The sequence below is a fragment of the Temnothorax nylanderi genome, unplaced genomic scaffold (assembly GCF_030848795.1).
Source record: "Temnothorax nylanderi isolate EJ_2023f unplaced genomic scaffold, tnyl_v1.0 TNYL_tig0074_pilon, whole genome shotgun sequence".
Taxonomy (NCBI): domain Eukaryota; kingdom Metazoa; phylum Arthropoda; class Insecta; order Hymenoptera; family Formicidae; genus Temnothorax; species Temnothorax nylanderi.
The window spans coordinates 847,261-872,291 of NW_027249136.1; the positions used below are offsets into that span (position 1 = coordinate 847,261).

Consider the following 25,031-nt stretch of genomic DNA (forward strand, 5'->3'; position numbering starts at 1 on the left):
TACGTATTTACATATTATTTCCGTAAAGAAAAACGGAATGAAATCTAGATAAGGATTGCGAATTCTAGCGTTGTGAAATAAATATTTCTTTCCTAGTTTCTAATCCATCCGTTTTTCCAGATTTTGCGAATGATAAATCAGCGTTGTGTGTTTGCGCGACGATTGATATTAATGAATCAAATGCCACCTTGCTCCAGTGGATTGACAGACTTGGCGTATCTGCGAGGTAAGGGCAGTAAATGCCGTGTGCAGGCGTATGTGTACGCGCATGTGTACACATTCGCGCAGGCAGATAAGAGAGGCATAGAAGCGAAGATATAAAAACCTAATAGCTGCCTGGTCCCCCGACGCATGCTCCGTTTCAGGGTCTGGCTGTGGGGTGATATCCAGTCGGGTAAGAGAGCTTCGTCTGGTCCGCGTCGATCATTACCTGACGGAGCGCAGAGCCCGTCGAAGACGCGACGAAAGGGAAGATGAGGGTTTACCCGTTTCTAATCGCTTCTCTACGCCCTGTTCGGCGCCGCGAATACTGAGGAATATACCATCCCCATATTTCCACCCCGTCAAGGGAGCCAAGTCCATGTCCATTAAGCGTCGACGAGTCTCCTGGTCTTCCGGAGGTTTCTGTCGGAGCGACCGGCTACTCGGCTCGGGATAGCTCGGTGCCACCAGATCCAGGCCTTTATCAGCGATTAAATAAACGCGGCCGACCTCGACGCTGTCGACTCGTCTTGGGCCCGGCCTTGGGCGACCAGCGACCACGTCATCGGCATCCCCGGGATACCCGCGCGTGTACGTAGAGACCAGTGCATACGCTGCGTATGGTGTCGGTGTGCGTACGCGGTGAAACAACACACACCACCTGTGGCACATCCGTCATCCGCCGTCGTATTTACGTCGATGTCTCTCTGTCATACATATTACTGCGCTAATTGGAAATTCAACAATGATACCATTCATCTCGGCGGCTGTTTCGAACGCCGATTGGATGCTGGAATCAAAACCAATGTAACTTCGGTGAGTTTTATCGATGTACGATCGCAAAATGTGGATTAAATGTAGATAATAAATTGGATAAACGCATAAAGGATTCACACGCACGTAGATAGAATGTACTGTTTTTTTTAAACGTAGAAAGCAATTTAGCATTATTATCTGTAACATCTAGGTATATATAGCACAGTATATTCTATAAATTTTATTTAACATCAAATGTTTAGTTAGAGTAATTTTACAAAACTATATCTCTTTATCAATCTTTGCAACATAAGTTGTAGAATTACCAAAGTTTTATCTACAACGATCATAATTTATCACTCGCAGTTATAGCGTTTATTTGTATGAAACTCATTCGTACAAGGAATAAATAAATTACTTAATTAATAATTTAAAAATATAAATAACAAATATTAACGATGAAGAAAGCTGTATAATGATCCGTGTCACTTTAAAGAATTATAATCGCGGCACAGGGTATATCTTCGTTCAGAAATAAATTTAATTTATATCCGATCATTGCCACGTGTCTGTAATATCGAAGTTTGAAAGTATCGAAATTTATATCGGTTTCAACCCCCTATTTTCGCCGTCGATCATTGACCAGTATATGCGCGGATGGCTCGAAAATATGAGGGGTCGTGCGCGACGATCTTGTTAGTGAATTAATATCAAGCCGATGATCACAGAGAGAAAAGAGAGAGAGAGAGAGAGAGAGAGAGAGAGAGAGAGAGAGAGAGAGAGAGAGAGAGAGAGAGAGAGAGAGAGAGAGAGAAGAGAGGAAGAGATAATTCAATCTAAAATTACTGACTATCCGTATCGTTCAACATCGGATTTTTATCTTTTATTTTAAATTATTTTAGTTATGCTTTATTTAATATTCCTTATACGTTGAATTATCTAAGGTAACTGAATATTTCTGATACATATAAATTAAGAAAAATTCTGCATCTGATTCACATAAGATTCTTTCGTTTGACCGAAAATAATTTTAATTGCGAAGGTCTAGGACACGGAAATTACCGTCGTCGATGATACTATGACCAATCAGATGTCTATATCGTCCCATTGCACTATGAATATGAATGAACACGAGAAGAATTTAATGATGGGAACGTTGGAGCAGAGGAAAGAGGCTTTCAAGGAGGACGAGGAGCTCATGAGAGAAACTACGAAATTTATTAGCGAAGTGATAGAGACCGCCGCTACGGAGGCTTCGAAAAGAAAGATTCAGTCGGAGGTAAACGACTTTACGATTTATTAAATTAAAAATAGTTAGGTATATATATCGTGAAGATTGGGTAATGCAATATTTCCTGTTTGTGTTTCAGGGAGATGGCACAGGCGAAGGTAAGTACAAATCGACCACTTACGTTCTGATTTTTACGATTCAAATGTTCTAATTTACGGGATTGAAACATTCTCAATTGACTCGTGTCGGCTATAACAAAGGAAAAGAAGGCGGATATAAATAAAAAATGGTAAATATTTTATATTCGGAGAGCTAGAGGAAGAAAAAGTAGGTAAAGAGTAAGCAAGAAAAGGCAGATGGTTCAATAAATGTAGACTACTAGATCGCTAAATTGCTAGATCGCTAGAGATAATTAAACAAATTTATAGATATCGGTACATAGGTAAATATATAATAATTAAATAAGCAATAATTTATTGAATAGACGCAGATTTGAATCGCCAAGTAGAAATATGTTCATGTTCGTGTAATACCTCCGTAAACGATACGGGAAAATATGTAAACAAAAAAATTAATGGAAAATCAAGATTATAGGCAAGCAAGATCGATATTTATAAGCTAATCATTTAACTTTATTGTCAAGTTATTAACAGCTAAGTTATTAACTTATTTTCTTTCGCACTCTTTTTTCTTACACATTTTCCCGTGCCATCAATAGCAACGGAGATATTTCAGATGATCAAGTCGGGTGGGACACCCCGTAGAGCTACTTGCAAAGTAGAACGTCGCGCAATTATAATTATCTTTCGAGATTGATATTTATAACACGCTGGCTATTCGTGTGTGTGTGCAGGTAGTAGATTGAAGGGTGGCGATACCATCGCCGGCTGGAACAATCGAGCGCGTGGATTCTGCAATCGTATTCTGAATGCGCTTTGTCCGTGCTTCACTAACCATGGTAAATCGTAGAGCGATTCACGTAGTGACCGTCGCCACGCTATTGCCAGCCTCCTTTACAAACAAGTAGTTTTGCATAACGCTCTCATCGTCATATCGCATCACCATCAGGCCGCAGACATCCACCCATATATCATCTACAGGTAGATGAAGAACGAGTCGACCACACCGATCAATTCAAGTATCGAGCCGGTCTCTGTGAAAACGCTTGTTTTAATTACTTCGCTAATCGGCGAAGAACGATGTTCTTATAGTCCACATTGGACTATATTATTTCTAGTATGAAACCAATGGCTGATTGCCGTCGAATCGTTCGGTATTAATCATTCGATAAATCATTCGATTATTTGTTTCGATCCTTTGATGTAGATTTTTACAGCACGTAAGATATTTACAGTTCGTCATCAGACGTTCTTTTAAAGATGTTTTGTCACGACACGCGCTTATCTCGCAAGATCTTTTGATTATCATGTGGAAATTCATCAGATGGTACTGTAAACTTCTTCACCTGGACATTTTTACAAATCAGTTAGTAGATCCGTAGCAATTCGGCATGTTTCATCATCGAATAATAAGCGTAACTGGAAACTTCAGCTTGCATCGAAACAGACTGCAGACTGAGGGTAGAGAGCGGAAGTTAATAATCAGTTAAAGGAGGAGGAGGAGAAATATTTTTATTTTCAAACGCAAGCGAGCTGATCGTTTTCAGAGTGCATGCTAATTTTGCATCCCAAGCGGCGCGAAAACGACAAGATAGTGACGTTCTTCGCGCTGGTGCACCACTTGCATGCTAAGAATATTTAGATGTGGCAAGCGAACGATGGATATACAATGGATATGTATTCTTTTCCCTTAGAACTGTTCACCTGGACTCCGTACCGGTATCGCTTCACAAGACCTTAACCGTTCGACGACTCCCCGGATTTTCCGTTCCGTCGTGCGAGCTTGCCACAAGCAAACAAAGAAACAAAATAGAATTAAGTTCTTTCCATTGTGAAGTCGTATCTCGAGTCGCGTATTACTCGTGCGGACAAACTGAAGACATCGCATATCCTATTTGAAAAATCGGCGCGGCTTTCTAAATCTCGATCTGGCTGGAGTAGAACACGTCGTTAGGGAATGTATTAATCGTGTGTAAACAATGGAGACGTACCGTACGGCACACGAATCGTCGTTGTCGACATACGCCCTGATAAATCTTTCTGATGTCTCGTGAAAAAAGACGAGAGTTTAATCTGCTGTGGCTGCTGTGCAGCCGGGCGTGAAGGAAGCTACATTAGTGTTCAATGGAAGAGGTAACTATAGGTGTAATTGGAAGTGGCTCGTGTACTTTTATTTCCGAGCAAACTGCGTCGCCTTGTAGAGCAGTTTGATGAAAAAATATGGCAATAGTTAGTTTCTTATTTTGTTCAACTTTGAGATAGAGTCACTTTTACTATTATGCCTTCCAATTCTGTAAGTTTCTCAAATGAGGACCTTGGCAATAATGCCGCGTGACGAATAGTTCCTCTCGCATTCTTCGCGATATTAAACTTGCTTTGATCTAACGTATATAAAAAATGGACTTTTATATACAATTAAACAAAACGTATAATGTTTCGATTTTAATGTTTTTACCTTTTTCTCTGTGAATTTAGCAAAAAAAAAAGTGATGTGTGTGTGTATAAGCTAATTTTATATTATACAAAAATTGAATAATGAAATATTGGAGTTTATGAATGACAAAATGTAAAAAAGTTAGAAAGAGATGTGATGACATATTACATTATCGAGGTTTACGGAATGAATAAGATCTGACATATCGGATATTTTAAATTGTAAAAAGATTATATTATATTTTGACAAACGTTATATCTTGTGACATATTTTAACTTAACGGTTCACAATTTGTTGAATATCTGAAAGGGATACGACGCAATTTTCAATTAATTCAGAGATATAAACTGGAGATAGTTAACATCTGTTCAAGTTTGAAGACATCATCAAGCATAGCAATAATGCATGTGAATATAACTAGAAAATTTATATCAAGCTGTACACTTTACGTGTATTTATGTGTCATAGAACGTCAAACAAGAGAATTAGTCAAACGTACTGTGTTCCGTGATGTCGTCAATATTAGTTTTGGCTTTGGGAAAATTATCAAAGAGGATTCCGTTATAGATAACCGTAAGGCTATTGCTTGTTAGGCACAGGAGAATCGGATCAATACCGTTGGTATATGGGACTATCAACACGTGTATCATTATCAGAAATGTAGGTGTGTGAGTAGTATTATCTTATTTATTTCTTCCCGAATCTGTAAAACCTCGTTAAGACTACAGAAAAGGTTACTTGTGCTCGAATCGCGTTATAATGGAGAAATTAATCGGTTGCGAAGATAAATTTCAATAATTAATCGACTACGTTTTCAAAGCGCTGTGTGTTATCCGTATTCACATTGAATGTACCTGTGTCAACATTATAAGCCGTTAGATATAATTGTACAATTGCATCGTTACACAGGGTATTCTCGGAGAAAACACGATATACATGTGACAGTATAGCTTCACTTGGAACAGAGTTCAAAGTCGAATTTCTCTCAATGAATATTATTCAAATCTGTCTGTGCTTATTCTGGTGGAAGATCTGATTTCACAAACAACTGATTCGACAAAATGTCGAGGCAAGCGTCCTCGACATTTGTCCTTTATTTTGGAGTATTCTGTGGATATTCCAAAATATATTCTGCAATATGTCAAAAGAAAGGATCGATACAAATCGTTTGCGGTTTACTTATATCCCTGTGTAACGTGTCACTAACCGCGCACGTAAACGGCGATGACTATATTTCGACGTTGAATACATCGGCGGAACATTGGAAAGGTGTTGGAAAGAAAATCAATATATCCACGCGGTCCTCGTTTTGGCCACGAATCGCCGTTGCGGAGCATGTGCCGCCTACGTATTTTCACTGGCAAAAAGCTAACAAGAGCGGGTGTGCCCTTTAAAATGTCGCCTTTTCGCTCTTAATCGTTCGTCTATATGTGCATATTTTAATTCCGACCATATTATAGTGTGCAAGGGGCATGCTAGGAGGTTGCGGGGGTCCAATATGTTTATTTTCTTGCACACACGTACCCATATAACACACACATACATATACACTTAGCAGATTGTCCCTGATAATTTGCTGAACTGAATTTTCATTCGCATATTCCCGGAACAAAGAGAGAGACTACACGCAAAGAAATATTTCACGTTGCCTATTTAGATGTATAGAGGGATCAACAGTGTATTATGTATATCAGAGACGAGTGACAATCAAATGTGTGTGAATTATGTCGTGATATATGTACATATATATATGCGTTATATAAATACAGATATATATAAAATTTAATATCGCGATGAACTTTGTATTTTGCGTTACCGGAACACTCAATATATAAAGGAAAAATATATTATATTGCATCGTTATCTTCACATCTTCGGTACCGCGAAATCGCAAGCTAGAGCGGCCATTGATAGATATCAAGCTACCAGACACGTACTATCGACAGACTCACCGCACTTATGAAAGTATTATTCTGAAAAACAGCTGTCACGTATATAAATACACAATAAATATTTACGTTAAAAAGAAGAAAGCAATCTGTCGTTCTTTTTATACATATAATATATCCCTCAATTTCCCTTATTTCTTTATTACATATTTCTCGGATTAGGCGTCCTTTTGTTTTTGCACAAATGCTAATTTCCAATTATTTCTTGCTTCATCAATGCATATTGCATTATTACACGTTAATAACTCAGTAAAGATATCAAACGGAGTTATGTTACAATTGACATAACGTGTATCCATGTTATTGCGACTGCTATGGTAACGCAAAGTTTGCGTTGCAAACCCCTTACCAAGCAAGACGAAACCTAGAACCGATAAGTTGTAACGGTAAGTTGAAGGAGAGAGGTTGAATGACTATCTCTTATTTTATAATTTTCTACCTCTCTTACCTAAAATACGTACACGCGCTTAATGTTCTCGAATTTACATTAGCGTAACAATTCCGATAAAAAAAAAAGTGTAAAGGACTTGATGGTTACACGATGGAGAGCCCGCGTTGTATACAAGAGAAAGATAAAACTCAGAGAAAAGAAGAAGCCATGGAACAAGATAAAAGCGACAAAGGAATTGACATTTGTCGATCGGAACCGTGCACAGGAATAACAAAGCGAGGTGAAGAGCCACCCGTCAGGAAATCTCGTAAAAAGCATTGCGATTGGATGAAATCCACTTCCGATACATATTGCCCCAATACCAAGCTTTTCAAAAGTTATCACATGCATCGAAAGGCGTATGATCGCTTGAAAAAATATGTTAAAGATGAACTGAGGAGTTTCGATTTACCACAGACATGCGAAACTTTGCCCAGGTAAGTTACTATAACAATTCGCAAAGTATCGTTTGCTTGTTGCAAAACACATACATATTCCCGTAAGTTTATACCACGTAAATTATATGTAAAATTTTGTTTAGAAAACTATTAAATGATTTAAAGGGACACTACGGCGTCAAAGAAAAAGGAAAAAGAAATGGTTTTTCACAAGGACGATTATTATATGTCGCTACGTCGACGGAGGGCCGAATTTCGGATGCATCTGATTAAGAAGATCAAAGGGCCGATGAAATGCGACGAAAGCCGGCGCGAAGATAAAATGGAAATTTGCAGCGACTATGCAAAAGAGCGGACGGCTTTAGACGACGATAGCGTTTGCGGACAAACAGCAGCAGCTCCGAGCGACGTCGACGATATCGCCGACATTTGGCTCACGGAGGAAGACAAGAATCTCTTGAGGTATTACTACTACATTCTTCATGAGGTTGACGACGCTCATGCAGGCACCTTAGATTCTGACACGTTAAAGAAGATCACGAGCATGGTGTCCGCTGAATGGCAGGAGAGACACGACGTGTGCTTCGACCGATTGATTCGGGAATTAAAAACTGACTATGTTAGGAGCATGAAAAAATCGATCGTCGACTTTGTGCTGCAGGAACCCTTCGAGGAGGCGCTCTGCGCTCCGGTAAGTACGACGTCTACAACGATCCATATGTAACATATATGAAGTATTATTTCACGCGCAAATTTTTTGGGCGCCTGATGTTGGGTCGGCGTTCGACAACATGCCCTTTTGCCGATAATCCAACGGTCGCTTTCACACTCGATTGTGCACATTACAGCCGTTGCTCTCCCGAGAAATCGCTGAATTGTTGTCGCCGGAGCACAGTGTTAAATACAAAAAAATTAAAGCGAAATTGGAGAAGAGATCGATCATCCTGTATCACCCGTGCATACGCAAAACTTTAGATTACTGGTATCGTGAATACGGGTTAGTAAAAGTTAAAAGTTGGCACATAGTATCAAAATATCGTTATACGTGAAATGATTCTTATACATTATAATTTTGTATAATTTTGTAATTCCAGTATAATTTTGTAATTCGTAGAGAGGCCAAACAAATAGACAAACGAGAGCTGGCGTCGTACAGACAATCGTACAATCTTTCGAAATTCGATTACAAATTTTTAAGAATCCTCAGAGACACGAGCGATGATCTTCTCAAACGGTGGCTGCCAAAGATCTGTAACGTTTTACTCGCAGTAAGAAATTTGCTTTATTATTCAAGCGATAAAAAGTACTAGCAAGTATCGATGTTAACTTACGTCTGTTGTCAAAATTTTCACATTCAGGCTTCGAAGAAGGGAAATTTGCCACCGGTCGACAATCCGCAATATAATAGATTCTTCAATTGTCTTGCCTACGTCATGGAAGATCAATTGCGAGACTTGTGCTTGCGTTCAATGGAAGACTACATTGATTATCTCATGGATGTCGGTGTATGTATATATTTTACAGACTTTAATGTTCGATTAAAAATTTCTTTTTAATATATATTTCGGTCAATTAAGTTAAATTTAAATATAATTATTTTGTACAGCACACAAATTGTGGCTTTAATATAGACGTTGTGGTACGGAACACATCTGTTGTTTTTGATCCCACATTCAAAGCATTTGCGAACGGACTTTCAATGCTGCTAAATTCTCTTTACGATGCTGTAACAACGTTATCACGAGCGGAAGTAAAACTTGGATGGATTTGTCCGAGTAGTAGTTCACCTGAATTGCTCAAGGTATATACGTCACGTAATGTTGTTCAGAAAATATCGTAAAATGTTTTAATAAAATCATTAATTAATTGCTAAAAACTACCATTTCGAGTAATTATTTCATTGTTAAACTCACTAACAACGTACACTTAATATAATGATTAGAAATTATTAATAAAATTATTACAATACTATAATTATTAAATTCCTATATGTTTCCATAGCCAATGATTTCTTCGGATCTTCTTGAGCAACACGCAAACGCCATATCAAATTTAATTGAACAATATAGGATTGGCCCAGAAATGCAACTGCGCGAGTTTGATAAATATATGAGTTTGATAAACGACAATGATATCAATTACGTTCGGAACTTTGTGAAGGCCCAACCGCCTAATCCGTACCAGAAATATTGCGAACTCGTTGATTATTATGATCGTTTGAGCAAGAATATTCCGCTAGAATTTCATTGGACGTCTTTTACCGATCTCTTTGAAGTTCGCAGACATCATATTATAGAACATCTCGCTTCTACAGCTGCTCACCTCAAAGGCGAATTAATTTCAAAAATGGTCGCTGATTATCAACAAAAAGTTCGAGCGTACGTTTCTCGCCGATTTTTATATTTAAATATATAACTTTGCGATTAAAAAATCTAATGATAGTTTTATTATTTAATAACAATTTTTAATTATCAGTATAGGAGAGGTTTATCAAAACATCGCAGACCAAGCATTAAGTATACCGCCCAACACATCAGAACTCATGAAATTGCAGGCTTTCATACATAAATCTGAAACAGAGACTGTTTTTGAACTGGAGACTCGGTTGAGAGAAGTAATGAAATATATAATATTTTTATCAGATTATCACCATTTAACGCCAGTCGAGTTGAAGAGCAATAATTTTGCTTTTCATTGGTGAGCGCGTTTTAATTATATTAATTTAATTCGCAGTAAAATTTGTTCTGTAACTCAAAGTAACAATAAACCTGAATAGTTAATGTAATTACAGGTGGAGAAAAGTTTTTGTTCATATAATATATCTAAAATTTTTGAATAATGTGAATAATTCTGTTGAAATTCTCGCATATCCAGGTATCACACAATGCCTGAAATTTTCGAAAAGCACCGAGAGATAATTGCAAGTAAAACGGGTGAATATCAAGCAACGCTCAAAGCCAGAATCGAAAAATTTGAACAGGATCTTCAGATTTATGAAAAATACTGCAACGAGTTGCAATATTGGGGCAATATCGAAGAGATACAACGATATAAAAAGAAAGCTACGAGTCTTGATAAAAAATTGATTGCTGCTATGGATACAATCGCAGAATTCAATGACGAGGAAAAATTATTCGGTTGGGAAACGTCGCGGTATCCTTTAAGAAAGAAGGTAATACAAAATAATTTAATTTTGTTGATTTACATTTATCTGTGTATATATGTTAAAAATTTTTTTGCAATTTAGTGATGTAAACAAATTATGGAAATTATAACATGCTTAAAGCAAAGCTTTTATATTTTTAAGAACATTAGAAATTCGGTGTTTTACATTTATATTTTCTATCTCACATATCCTTAAATTTTTCTATACGAAGGAAATAATATTATTTTTATTGATAATTAGATAGCCGATAAATTGGCACCTTATAAAAAATTCTATGACATCGCCTGCGAATTCTTAACTAATTACGAGAATTGGACCGAAGCTATGATAGGCTCATACGATCCCGAAGTGATTGAGAACGAAACAGGCGTTGCATATCGCACGGTATATAAGTTGGAGAAGGCTTTTCAAGAACCTACAGTGAGGAAGCTGGCAGAAATCGTAAGAATGAAAATCGAAGAATTTAAAGAGCACATGCCAGTGATATTGACTCTTGGAAATCCTTCCCTGAAAAGCCGTCATTGGGAGCAGGTTTCAGAAATTGTTGGGTTTCCGATAAAAGTCGATCAATACATGACGTTGGCCAAGGTAAATGCAAACTAGTCTAATGCTATCTATGCTGCTGTTTGTCATTGGCAGATCGTAATCGTATTTACGTCCACAGATTCTCGACTACGGTCTAGGCGACTATGTCGCGAAATTTGACGTGATATCCGAGTCGGCTACTAAAGAGGGTAATTTAGAGAGGGCTTTATTCAAAATGTATTCCGATTGGGCGGATATTGCATTTACCGTCACTCTTTATCGCGACACCGGCACATATGTCATCGCCAGTGTGGAAGAGATACAGCTATTGCTTGACGATCATCTAACAAAGGCTCAGACCATGAAGAATTCTCTTTACATAAAGCCGTTTGAGAAAGAAACCCTGTAGGTTTACAAAGCTTTAAACAAAGCTCTTTAGAGAGAGAAAAGTTTTAATTTTTTTTATCGGTACCGCTATACTTTTATTGTCAAATAAAATTTATTGTCACTATTTTCTATGCTATTAGAGAATGGGAAGCCAAATTGCTCTTGCTACAAGATATTATGGATTATTGGCTCAAAGTTCAAGCGACATGGATGTATCTTGAACCGATCTTCTCATCGCCCGATATACAGCAACAGATGCCAGAGGAGAGTCGACGATTTACCGCCGTAGATAAAGTTCGTAATTATTCCCAACGTAAATTAAATCGTCGCATTACCACTTATACAATATACAAATTTCAAACGATTTAAAATTTGAATTATATGTGTGAAATAGATCTGGAGGGAACTTATGACAATCGTAGCGGGTAATCCAGCAGTCATGATCGTCGTCGATATCGACAAAATGTTGGATCGTTTGAAAAAATGTACCCATTTGCTTGAATTGGTGCAAAAGGGACTTGCCGCTTATCTAGAGAAGAAGAGGCTCTTCTTCCCGCGATTTTTCTTCCTCTCTAACGATGAACTTCTGGAAATCTTGTCTGAGACAAAGGATCCTACGCGGTACGCTTTATCACGCTGATTATTGTCATATATGTTCGATTGCTCGTAACTCTGCATTTTAATTATTATCGTAGAGTGCAGCCACACTTAAAAAAATGTTTCGAGGGCATCGCAAAATTGAATTTCACCGATGCTATGGAGGCCACAGCTATGATGTCATCCGAAGGGGAGGTGATTATTCTCGAGGACGTAATCGATACGACGGCGGCGCGAGGACAAGTGGAAAAGTGGCTCCTTGAGCTTGAAACTGATATGAAAAAAAGCGTGAAAGCTCAGGTCAATTGGCCGATAACGATCTCGAAATAGATGGATTATTGAATTATTAAACATATTGAATCAATCTTCCTTTAGGTGATACGAGCCAAAAATGCCTTCCCAACTAAAGCTAGGTGTCAATGGGCCTTGGAATGGCCGGGACAGACTGTCCTCTGCGTCAGCAAGTTATACTGGACGACAGATGTTACTGATAAGCTTCCGAAGGGCTCCGAAAGTTTAAGAGATCACGTTGAAATATGCACGTACGAACTTAATGAAATCGTCAAGCTTGTTCGTGGTAAATTATCAACGCAGAATCGTACGACTTTGGGTCGGTATTCTGTTTGGCAATGTATTCAGTTATATCGATCTGGAAATTATTCCCTTTTTCTTCTTTTTATTTGCAGAAGCTTTAGTAACGCTGGATGTTCACAGTCGTGATGTGTTGGCGCAGTTATGCGAGCAAGGTGTAAATCAAGTCACGGACTTTAAGTGGCTTTGCCAACTAAGATATTATTGGATAGTGAGTCGATTCAGATATATGTGGTCTTTCTTTTTAATTTGTTATAATTTACATTTGTTATCGTACATATTCAGTATCGTCAATAATAAGATTCATGCTTCTGTTCTGTAGGACGACGACTTGTACACGATGATGATAAACTCCAAGCTGGGCTATGCATACGAGTACCTGGGCAATACGTCGCGATTAGTGATAACACCGCTCACCGATCGATGCTATCGCACCTTGTTCGGTGCTCTCAGCCAGCATCTCGGCGGCGCTCCGGAAGGGCCTGCTGGGACAGGAAAGACCGAGACTACCAAAGACTTGGCAAAAGCAGTCGCCAAGCAATGCGTCGTATTCAATTGCTCGGAGGGATTGGATTATATCGCCCTGGGCAAATTTTTCAAAGTACGTGTTGGAAACATTTAATCCGATAGTGTACAGATACACAAACACATTTGTATATCAAGCTGAAGTTTAAAATATTTTATTTTATTTGAGTACGGTAGATAGCATGTTATTTATGTAACAAATAAATTTTCTTGTTCTGAATTTATATAAAATAATATTATATTCTACAGGGATTAGCCAGCACGGGTGCATGGTCTTGTTTCGACGAGTTCAACCGCATTGATCTAGAAGTCCTGTCGGTAGTGGCGCAGCAGATACTAACTATTCAACGAGCTATACAAGCGGGGAAAGAGATTCTGATATTCGAAGAAACAGAATTGAAATTGGATCGTACTTGTGCGGTATTCATCACGATGAATCCGGGATACGCTGGCAGAACGGAATTGCCAGACAATCTGAAAGCTTTGTTCCGACCAGTAGCTATGATGGTAAGTTCAAAAACGCGCCTTGAAAAAACCTATTACATTTTCCCGTACAAATATATTGTATTTTCTTCATATTCGATAGGTACCGGATTACGCCTTAATAGCAGAGAATATTTTGTACTCATATGGATTCTACAACGCAAGGCCTTTGTCTGTTAAAATAGTTATGGCTTATAAATTATGCTCGGAGCAACTGTCCAGTCAGAATCATTACGACTACGGCATGCGAGCGGTGAAGTCTGTTTTAATAGCAGCAGGAAATTTGAAATTGAGATATCCGGAAGAGAACGAGGATATTTTAATTCTGCGTAGTATCAAGGACGTGAATTTGCCCAAGTTTCTTAGCGAAGATATACCGCTGTTTCACGTATGTTTATACGTTTATGTGCAAATAAGGGGAGGATTGTCATTAAAAATATGTTATTTTAGGGTATCGTCTCGGATCTTTTTCCAAACGTGCAACTTCCTGAGCCGAATTATGTGCACTTAAACGCGTCCGCACATAAAGCATGCGCCGCTGCGAACATCCAATGCGTCCCTGTGTTTCTGGAAAAAATCCAGCAAATATACGAGATGATGTTGGTCAGGCACGGATTCATGATCGTCGGATATCCCTTTGCCGGCAAGACTACGGCCTACAAAATGCTGGCTGACGCACTCGAAATTTGCGAAGAAAATGTAGGTGTTCCGAAATTTAATTGTTACCTCAGCGATTCGTGTCATAAAAAATGACAGAAGTAATTATACCAGTATATAACGATTAAATTCAATATCGATTTCGAACAGAATTTGATGAACGAGCGCAAAGTGGAGGTAACAGTGATCAATCCGAAGTCGATAACTCTGGGACAATTGTATGGGCAATTTGATCCAGCGTCCCACGAATGGAACGATGGTATTCTGGCTGTTAGCTATCGAGCTTTTGCAACTTCGACAAACGACAATCGAAAGTGGTTGGTCTTCGATGGTCCGATAGACGCGATGTGGATAGAGAGTATGAACACCGTTCTTGACGACAATAAAAAGTTGTGTCTAATGAGCGGAGAGATCATTCAGCTGGCGCCGACGACCAACCTGATATTCGAGCCATTAGATCTGGAAGCTGCTTCACCGGCAACGGTATCTCGTTGCGGTAAATAAGTCCTTTAATGATAATAGTAAAATCTAGAATTAGATGATTGACAAATCGTTCATAACAGGAATGATTTATATGGAACCTGGAGCGTTAGGATGGGAGCCCTTGTTAAATTCTTGGATAGCCAAATTGCCAGAAGTGATAGATGAATGGCTACGAGTCTTCCTGTATGAATCGCTGTTTCTTAGATTTTGTAAACCTCTTTTTCACCTATTACGTCGGTGCAATGTAAAGGTAGAAGATCTATTCTCATTATAATAGAATTATGTATCATGATTAAATACTGTTCACACTTTGTTAATTTGCAGGAAATATGTCCGATGCCCGATTCAAACCTTTTGCGATCTGTCACTTATCTCATGGATTGTTTTTTGGATGACTATTATAATGAAGAAGTAGTAAAAAATATAAGCGAACTTGATCTTCGAGCACAGATAGAAGTTGGAATTTGATCAAATAATTAATCAAACGTTATAAGTTATAGTAATAATTAACTTTTAAATATATTTATGTAGGGCTCATTTTTCTTTTCGTGCATCTGGGCAATGGGAGGCACTTTGGAAGCCAAATATAAGGAACAATTTAGCATTTTATTTTGTGGGCTTCTGGAGAAAGAATTTCCATTTCCACTGATGAAGATATTTAAATTACAAGAATCCGTTCTGCCACCTTTAAAACCCTATATATTTATCATGCCGAAGCATAATTTGGTATTTGATTACAGATTTATTAAGGAGGTAAAAACATTTGAAAATATTTATTTACCGAATTTTAACATCTATAAATATTGTTATCTCTTAAGAAGACATTTTATCCTGTCAAGTCTGTTATTTCTTTTTATCAGGGCAAGGGAAAGTGGAAATTATGGTCGGACGAGTTAATATCAGCACCGCCGATTCCCCGTGACATCCCTGTCAATCAAATAATCGTGCCAACCGTAGAAACGATACGGTACACGGCGCTCTTTCAGATGCTGGTGCAACACGAGAAGCCAGTGCTTTTTGTAGGTCCGACAGGCACCGGGAAATCGGTGTACATAATCGACTTCTTATTAAAGAAGAACAACGCCGCGGTGAATAAGCCGTTGCTGATCAATTTCTCCGCGCAAACTACCGCTAATCAAACGCAAGATATTATTATGAGCAAATTAGATCGCCGGCGTAAGGGCGTTTACGGTCCTCCTATAGGTAAACGATGGATCGTCTTCGTCGATGATGTCTCGATGCCGATGAAAGAAACATTTGGGGCGCAACCGCCTATAGAATTATTGCGGCAATGGTTGGACCACTGGCAATGGTGACGTATCCTGAATTGTTTGTCGTTATTGATTACTTAATATCTGATTTTTTTTATTTTGATGTATAATTTGTGGATAAAAATATTACATATTTAGACATTCCTTAAGTAGCGTATTAAATTTAATTTCAGTAAAACATTCGTAATTTTTATTAATTTCTTATCGGTAGGTATGACAGAAAAGAAGGAACGCTAATAAAATTGATCGAGATCCAATTAATGTGCGCGATGGCTCCGCCAATTGCCGGCAAAGATGTTACGCCACGATTCAAACGACACTTCTTCGTTCTGGCAATATCTGAATTCGAGGATGACGTTATGATCACGATATTTAGTAAAATTGTTCTGTGGCATCTCGATACGAGGTCTATAAATTTAAAAATATTTAATAGAATGTTCAGAGAATACGTTTTAAATTTATCCCGAGGAAATATCTTGTTTTATGAGAATTCAGAAGTCTATAATATATGTATATGTTTCTTTGCGTATTGTAGGGGTTTTAGCAAAGAATTTGATCCATGCATTGATCAAATCGTTTTAGCAACGCTAGACATTTACAAAGAAAGCTTACGCAATTTGCTACCGACACCTGCGAAATGCCATTACATGTTTAATCTTCGTGATTTCTCCAGAGTTATTCAGGTTGCCTATATTTTCCTGTTATTCTGTTATTATACATCTCCAAGAGAAATTCTTATTGCAATTATCACGCAGGGAGTGCTTTTATCGGTTCCGGAAACTATGCCCGCACTCTCAAATATGAAGCGATTATGGGTTCACGAGATACTTCGTGTATTTGGCGATCGTTCCGTCGACGAAATCGACATCAATTGGTTGATACAGCAAATAAGCGTGACACTAACGAAACGCATGGAAGTCTCATTGGAAGAACTCTTTGAAGACCTGCTTCCAGAAAAGAAACAATACATAAAAAGAGTAAGGTCTTATTGTTTTATTAGTTAATAAAAAAGAAAGTTGTGCTTTGATATATATCTTACATTCTTGCATATCTCTACAGATCACCATAAATGAATTGCGAAAATTGATGTATTGCGATTTTACCGATGCCAAGGCAGATATTCGCTTATACCAAGAAGTTAACGATCTAGAACAATTGCGAGAGATCGTGGAAACGTATCTTTCTGAGTATAATTCGATGACGAAGAAGCCTATGAACCTGGTATTGTTTCGGTAAATCTGTCTTACAAATTTGGTAAATGTGGTATTTGCAATTAATGCCCGATCTTGTGCTAAATTCAATGTAAATGTAAAGGTTCGCGATCGAGCATCTGTCAAGGATAGCTCGTGTCATCAAACAACCGCGGAGTCACGCTCTCCTCATCGGAGTCGGCGGGTCTGGAAGGCAGTCTTTAACCAGATTGGCGTCGCACATTTGCGACTACGACGTGTTCCAAGTCGAACTTACGCAACAATACGGCCTGCATGAATGGCACGAGGATATCAAAGCTATTCTAAGGAAAGCCACTGCTACCGATTTGCATTCGACTTTTCTTTTCAGCGACATGCAGATTAAAGAGGCCAACTTCTTGGAAGATATCAGCAATATGCTTAATTCAGGAGAAGTAAATAAATAACGTATTAAATTATTTATTTTTATCCGCTTACTTTGTCCATTTATATATTTTTGCTAACATGTAAAAAAATTTAACAATGTCGATTTTTATTTAGGTGCCCAATATATTCACGGCTGATGAGAAGGCTGAAATATGCGAAAAGATGAAACAGATTGATCAACAACGAGAACGAGCGTTGCAAACGGACGGTAGCCCTGCGGCGCTTTTTAATCTATTCGTGCAAATCTGTCGCGATCAGTTACATATTGTTGTCACTATGTCTCCCATCGGCGACGCTTTTAGAAATTGGATTAGGAAATTCCCGGCTTTAGTTAACTGTTGCACCATAGATTGGTTCCAGGTATTAAAATAAAGTCACCAGATTTTATTACTGTTGTTAAAACAATTTTTTAAATAATATTACATCGTTAATTTCATCGTTTAAGCCATGGCCTGAAGACGCCTTATTGGCTGTCGCGACGAAATTCTTGTCTACAGTCGAACTTACTGATCACGAAAGAAGTGTCGGTATTGACATGTGTCAATTCTTCCACGTATCCACTCAAAAATTAAGTGACGAATTCTTAGTTCGTTTAAATAGACGCAATTATGTGACGCCTACGTCTTATCTCGAAATGATCAAGACTTTTCAGAGCTTACTCGACAAGAAGCGTGGGTAAGTCTGATTCCGTTAGGCCCTGAATCTTCCTGTTCAACTTTTCATAATGTTACAGAGAAGTGCTGCTCGCTAAGACTCGGTACGAGGGTGGATTAGGACAATTGGATAGCGCGCAGCATCAAGTGACGGAGATGCAGAATACATTGAAACAATTGCAACCAAAATTGATTGCGGCCACGCAGGATATCCAGCGAATGCTGGCCGACGTTGAGAAAGAAAATCAGGAAGTCGCAGAGTTTGAGAAAGTAGTCAAAGTCGACGAAACCGCGGCTGAAGTAAGATCGTACAACATATCATATTATTAACGCAATAATATATTATTGATATTAAACGTAAAATACAAATTTAATAAAACTGTGCTCCTATATGAAGTTATGATCATATAGGTTGTCGCGAATGAAGCAGCTGTGATAAGAGCCGAATGCGATGCCGATTTGGCCGAAGCTATGCCTATCTTAAATCGAGCTCAAGCAGCGTTGGACACGTTAACATTGGCAGATATCGCGATAGTGAAAGCAATGAAGCATCCGCCGTATGGTGTGAAGCTCATTGTGGAGAGCGTTTGCGTCCTCAAGGTACAAGGCATTGTGCAATGAAAAACGGCGTATATATTGTTATTTACAAAAAAAATCTAACATAATAATTACTCAGATATTAATTAAATTGCTTATATATTGTTGTAATTCAAGTGAATTATTGCAGCAAATAAAGCCAGAGAGGGTGCTGACGAAAGAGGGTGTATATATTGATGATTATTGGAAGGCCGCCTTGAGGATGCTCAGCGATGCTAAATTTTTAGACTCGCTACTTCACTTTGATAAGGATAATATACCGGATAAGGCAATAGAAACGATACGGAAGGAATATCTGATCAATCCGGACTTTGATCCAGAGAAGATCAAGAAGGTATCAACGGCTTGCGAAGGATTATGCCGTTGGGTTATCGCAATGTCTGAATACGATACAATCGCGAAAATCGTTGCTCCTAAAAAACAAGCCCTAGCACGAGCTGAAGCTGCTTATCACGATGCTATACAAAAATTAAACACTAAGAGAGAACAATTGCGCCAAGTACAGGTATGCATTACGAATATCAATACAAAAGTTACAAGGTCAGATTATAAATAAGACAAATTCAAGAAATAATATATGTATACTTATGAATCCTATATTTAAAAATTTTAATTTCTTAAAAATCCGCTATTAGAAAAAGTTGTTGGATCTTCAAGAAACTCTAAGCAAAAGAAAAGTGGAGTTTCAAGCGATGTCGGATCAGGTGGCGGATTGTGAGACAAAATTGAAGCGGGCCGAGGATCTCATCGGGGGATTAGGCGGGGAATATGCACGTTGGTCCCAAACCGCCACGGAATTGGGCGAGACGTAAGATCTGTCTGAAGCAGATCTTTATTCTTGATTATTGCAAATATTCATATTAAATTTGACTTTTTACTCTCTATATAGATATTATCGGTTAACGGGGGATGTGCTAATCGCTTCTGGTGTAGTGGCTTACTTGGGCCCGTTCACCATGCCGTTTCGTGTGCAACAGATAAGCGAGTGGGTGCAATTGTGCTCGGATATGCAAATGATTTGCAGCCACGATTTCCATCTGCGTGATGTACTCGGCGATCCGGTTTTGATCAGATCGTGGAACATCGCCGGGTTGCCCGCCGACGTATTTTCCATCGACAACGGAATTATCGTTACGTAAGTCCAATTGTAATTTCAGTAACGTGTTATATCGCGTAATATCAACGTTGTTTTTTTATAGAAATGCCAGAAGGTGGCCACTGATGATAGATCCACAAAGCCAAGCTAATAAATGGATAAGAAATATGGAGAAGAAGAACAATATAAGCATTATTCGATTGAGTCAACTTGATTATGTGAGGACCTTGGAAAACGCAATACAATTTGGGCAACCGGTACTCTTGGAAAACGTAGAAGAGGAATTAGACGCTATTCTTGAGCCGATACTTCTCAAACAGACGTTCAAGCATGCTGGTGCATTATGTGTAAAATTGGGCGACACCGTAGTAGAATATAATACTAATTTTAGGTATGCTTTAATTACATGCGTACAAAATATTGCATCTGTTTTACATATGTACAAGAAGACATATGATCAGGAAACTTGAGACGAAATATTCTTGCACATAATATATAATGTATAATGCTTATCATATTGGTACATATAACACACAGGCTTTACATCACGACAAAGTTAAGGAATCCTCATTATCTGCCGGAAATAGCGGTAAGAGTAACTTTGCTGAATTTTATGATAACACCGAGCGGTCTAGAGGATCAGTTGCTCGGTATTGTGGTCGCGAAGGAAAGGCCTGATTTGGAATCGGAAAAGAACGCTTTGATTGTACAAAGTGCCGCGAACAAAAAGTATTTTCTTTGATACGTTTCGATTTTATGTATATTTCACTTATATCATTTTTTTTACATTATCTGATATTATGATAGGATGTTGAAAGAGACAGAAAATAAAATCTTAGAAGTACTTTCCGTGGCGAAAGGTAACATTTTGGAGGACGAGGAAGCTATTGATATTTTAATGGTGTCCAAAAATTTGAGCGATGATATTCAAGTGAAGCAAACGGCCACAGAAGTTACGGAAAAATCGATCGACGCCGCGAGATTGCAGTATCAATCTATCGCAGTCTATTCGACCATACTCTTCTTCACGATAGGTAGATCAATCGTGGAAGATCAATCTGATCAATAATAGAAGAAAAGTTGTTGATACATTTCTAAGCGGAAGTTTTAAACAGATTTTAACCGGATTATTCTTTTTGCAGCGTCTCTAGCTAACGTAGATCCAATGTATCAATATTCATTGGCCTGGTTTGTGAATCTCTTCAACATGGCTATCGATCACACAGAGCTGACTGATAATATCGAGCAACGTCTGAAGAATCTGACCAAATACTTCACATATTCCCTTTACGTCAACATCTGTAGATCTTTATTTGAAAAGGATAAGCTATTGTTTACGTTGCTTCTCGTTTTTAATCTGCGCGAAACAAGCGACACGTTGAAAACAACGAACCAGTGGTTGTTTCTATTAACTGGTGGGATAGGTTTGGAGAATCCATATGCTAATCCCGCCGAGTGGCTGCTTGTCAAGCATTGGGACGAATTGTGCAGACTGGATAATGTTAAAGGATTCGAAGTAAATTTTTGTATAATCAATCAGAAATTTGATATTTATTATAGAATGCACTTCCGTAGGGCATCAGAGAATCGTTCTCTAACGCTGTTGGCGAGTGGAAGAAGATATTCGACTCGAGAGAACCGCAGAAACAGCGCTTCCCAGCGCCATACGACAGTTTAAATTTATTCGAACGACTGTTAATTCTGCGATGTATCCGTCCCGATAAAATTATCCCAGCAGTGCAGTTGCTGGTGGAAGGTAAAAGACAAGTAAATATCAATTGAATAAATTGAACGGACATCAATGATTATTCCGATAATGCGAATGTTGTAGAACAACTGGGCACGCAATACATAGAAGCACCAGCTTTTGATTTGGCATCTTCCTTCGCGGATTCTAATTGTTGCATTCCACTGATATTCATCCTGACTCCCGGCGCCGATCCGGCGCAAACTTTGTGGACATTTGCTGACGAGCAAGGCTACGGTGCTAAACGTCTTTTCTATTTGTCTCTCGGCCAAGGTAAGTGTTTGCCGCGTGAAGATTTGTCGCGTGAAATTAACCATATCATTGTTTCAGGTCAAGGGCCAATAGCGGAGGGATTGATAAAGAACGGTGTGTTGCACGGTAACTGGGTGGTATTGCAAAACTGTCACTTGGCCAAGAGCTGGATGCCAACCTTGGAGAAGATATGCGAGGGTCTGATACCTGATACGATTCATCCTGACTTCCGGCTATGGTTGACCAGTTATCCGGCGGAGCACTTTCCTATATCGGTTCTCCAGAACGGCATCAAGATTACGAACGAGCCGCCTAAAGGACTCAGGGCCAACATTTTGAGATCCTACGCGAGCGATCCAATCAGTAATCTGGAGTTCTTTGAGGGCTGCATTCAAAGCGAGTACTTCAAGAAGCTTCTGTACTCGTTGTGTTTTTTCCATGCTATCGTACAAGAGAGACGGAAGTTCGGCCCGATCGGCTGGAACATCCAATACGAATTCAACGAGACCGATCTGAGGATCAGCGCTCTGCAATTGAAGATGTTCCTGGACGATTATCAGGACGTGCAGTTCGACGCTTTGATGTATCTCACGGGTGAATGCAACTATGGAGGCAGAGTTACGGACGAATGGGATCGTAGAACACTGAATACTATCCTGTCCAAGTTCTATTGTCCGTGAGTATTAGTGAATTGTGGTAACTTTTATCAATCGATCAAAAGATTATTACTTACGTCCTTACTCAGGGAACTGTTGACCGATGAAATATACTACTTTGATGCATCGTCTACTATTTATTACTGTCCGATCGCCAGAGAATACGAAGCATATATCGCACATACGAGGAAACTTCCAATAATTACAGAACCAAGTGTATTTGGCATGCATGATAATGCCGATATTCTTAAAGATCAGCGAGAGACAGACCTGCTATTCACTTCATTGCTGCTCACTCAGGTAAATTTATATACTTAAATTTTTAAGAAAATAACGATTATTACATTTTATAATTATCATCGTTTTTCTTGATTTTATCAAACATTATTCAGGATCGAACGGTATGTAATTATGATGTTGCCATAAAAAATAATGGAATTTTAATTTATAATTTGATTAATTATACTAACCGCTAATAAATTTTATATAATTATAAAATATTATGTATTTTATGTAATTATCTTTTTTTACTGCTCGCTCTCAGGATCTTTGGAAAATTAAGGTATGTTACATATCGCTTTTCGAAATTACGACTTGATATCATGGGTTACTATAATAAATCTTGATCTGATTCTTCCTGAGCGCATGAGATAAAATTCTAAATGGATCAAGATAATTTGAGCAAAGATAATGTTCTTCTTTCCTAGGAAGCCGTTAAATCCGGTTTGAGGCAAACCTCTGACGATGAGATAGTTTATGGTGTTGCAACAGAAATTTTAAATAAGCTTCCAAATGATTACGATCTCGTTGCAGCACTTGCTAAATACCCTACGTTATACAGCCAAAGCATGAACACTGTGTTAGTGCAAGAGATAGATAGATTCAACAAATTATTACGTTGTATCAGGAGTAGCCTTATCAATGTACGAAAAGCTATCAAAGGTATATCTATTCATTCCTCGAAGAAAGAAATGCACGCGAGATATTGTCAATTAATTTAAATTATCAAATCAATCTTTCATATTCTAATAAGAGTATTGTGATAAAAATTAAAATAACATCTTGAAAATTATATATATTATCGCAATCCTGCAATACCGTAGGTTTGATCGTAATGTCCGTCGAACTTGAAGATATTTACGGAGCAATCTTGACGAGCAAGTTACCTCTGTTGTGGAAAGCAAATTCTTACCCTTCTTTAAAACCTTTGGGCAGTTATATCAATGACTTTTTACAACGTTTAACATTTTTACAGGTGATTATCTATGGTACTACTTTTATTTATTTTCTTAAAGTATTTTAAAGTATATGTATGAATTTATTGTTATGTAGAAATGGTATGAAGAAGGACCGCCCGTTACATTCTGGTTACCTGGATTTTATTTTACGCAAGCGTTTCTAACTGGGATATTACAAAATTACGCACGAAAGTATCAGATCCCTATAGATCTTCTCACGTTCGATTTCGTAATCCTGAAAGAGACTGTCTTCACGATCGCGCCCGAGGATGGCGTTTACATTTACGGACTATTTTTGGACGGCGCAAGATTCGATATGAAGGAAATGTGTATAAAAGAGAGCTTTCCCAAAGTGCTTTACGACAACGTACCCTTTGTAAGTGTACTTATTCCGTAAGGAAGGTTTATAGATCAATGATAAAACTTACCTTTTACCCAATATATTTCCAGCTGTTGCTGATACCGATGAAGAAGCAGGATATCGAAGAAAGACGATCGTATGTCTGCCCGCTCTATAAAACCAGCGAACGTCGCGGGGTATTATCCACCACTGGTCACTCCACAAACTTCGTCATAGCTGTACGATTGCCCACGGTGAAGCCAGCCGAACATTGGATTTTAAGAGGAGCGGCTATGCTTTGTCAACTCAGTGAATAAAATAAACCAATATAACGTCACTAGCTTTTTCCTTCTATCTAACTAGAGAACTCTCTCATTACGGCAACAGATTATGTGTCTTTGTTAGCACATAAAAAATTATTTTCGGTGCTGTATCTTTGCTTCGTCGCGTGAAAATTGCATATATTGACAAACTGATATCATATATCTCTTCATTCAAACACGAAGCTGATGGAAGTCTGATAAAGCGGTTATTTCCTTTTCATTTTTCGTCGTTTCTTTAAGGAAATACGCTCGAAGTACGCCCTCCATGCTCTTTGAATGATCTTAGCAGCTTGATTGCGCCTAAAGAGCT

At 38.3% G+C, this 25,031-nt stretch overlaps 3 protein-coding genes across 4 annotated transcripts; all 3 read left to right on the top strand.

Annotated features, from left to right (window-relative positions):
• Positions 1-880: 880 nt before the first annotated feature.
• LOC139774178 (uncharacterized) lies at positions 881-6,774 on the top strand. 2 transcript variants are annotated; one of them, XR_011718530.1, is made up of 5 exons: positions 881-1,017; positions 2,000-2,236; positions 2,328-2,346; positions 3,042-3,288; positions 4,002-6,774. XR_011718530.1 is itself a non-coding variant. In XM_071709235.1 (5 exons), the coding sequence occupies exons 2-5, from the start codon at positions 2,036-2,038 to the stop codon at positions 4,046-4,048; spliced, it is 372 nt and encodes a 123-aa protein (XP_071565336.1). In that variant the 5' UTR covers positions 881-1,017; positions 2,000-2,035; the 3' UTR covers positions 4,049-6,774. The 2 variants fall into 2 exon arrangements, 1 of the variants encoding a protein (XP_071565336.1); XM_071709235.1 differs by having other exon boundaries at positions 3,042-3,146.
• Positions 6,775-7,777: 1,003 nt separating this feature from the next.
• LOC139774085 (dynein axonemal heavy chain 7-like) lies at positions 7,778-8,923 on the top strand. The gene is made up of 4 exons (XM_071709034.1): positions 7,778-8,209; positions 8,367-8,519; positions 8,613-8,769; positions 8,877-8,923. Exons 1-4 carry the CDS (start codon positions 7,778-7,780, stop codon positions 8,921-8,923), a joined length of 789 nt encoding a protein of 262 aa, XP_071565135.1.
• On the top strand, positions 8,704-24,735 carry LOC139774172 (dynein axonemal heavy chain 7-like). Its single transcript, XM_071709225.1, has 48 exons — positions 8,704-8,786; positions 8,877-9,023; positions 9,125-9,319; positions 9,520-9,896; positions 9,994-10,215; positions 10,393-10,690; positions 10,925-11,272; positions 11,349-11,614; positions 11,737-11,890; positions 11,991-12,217; positions 12,292-12,493; positions 12,569-12,803; positions 12,880-12,995; positions 13,107-13,385; positions 13,559-13,816; positions 13,896-14,180; positions 14,243-14,491; positions 14,600-14,945; positions 15,013-15,182; positions 15,257-15,388; positions 15,464-15,685; positions 15,793-16,244; positions 16,415-16,609; positions 16,739-16,886; positions 16,959-17,180; positions 17,263-17,435; positions 17,518-17,827; positions 17,934-18,179; positions 18,265-18,494; positions 18,553-18,772; positions 18,884-19,072; positions 19,200-19,574; positions 19,705-19,877; positions 19,959-20,204; positions 20,269-20,556; positions 20,703-20,894; positions 20,973-21,199; positions 21,308-21,681; positions 21,741-21,921; positions 21,997-22,185; positions 22,243-22,840; positions 22,910-23,120; positions 23,213-23,221; positions 23,365-23,382; positions 23,528-23,762; positions 23,924-24,075; positions 24,153-24,434; positions 24,509-24,735. Exons 2-48 carry the CDS (start codon positions 8,952-8,954, stop codon positions 24,713-24,715), a joined length of 10,995 nt encoding a protein of 3,664 aa, XP_071565326.1. The 5' UTR covers positions 8,704-8,786; positions 8,877-8,951; the 3' UTR covers positions 24,716-24,735.
• The last annotated feature ends 296 nt before the right edge of the window (positions 24,736-25,031 follow it).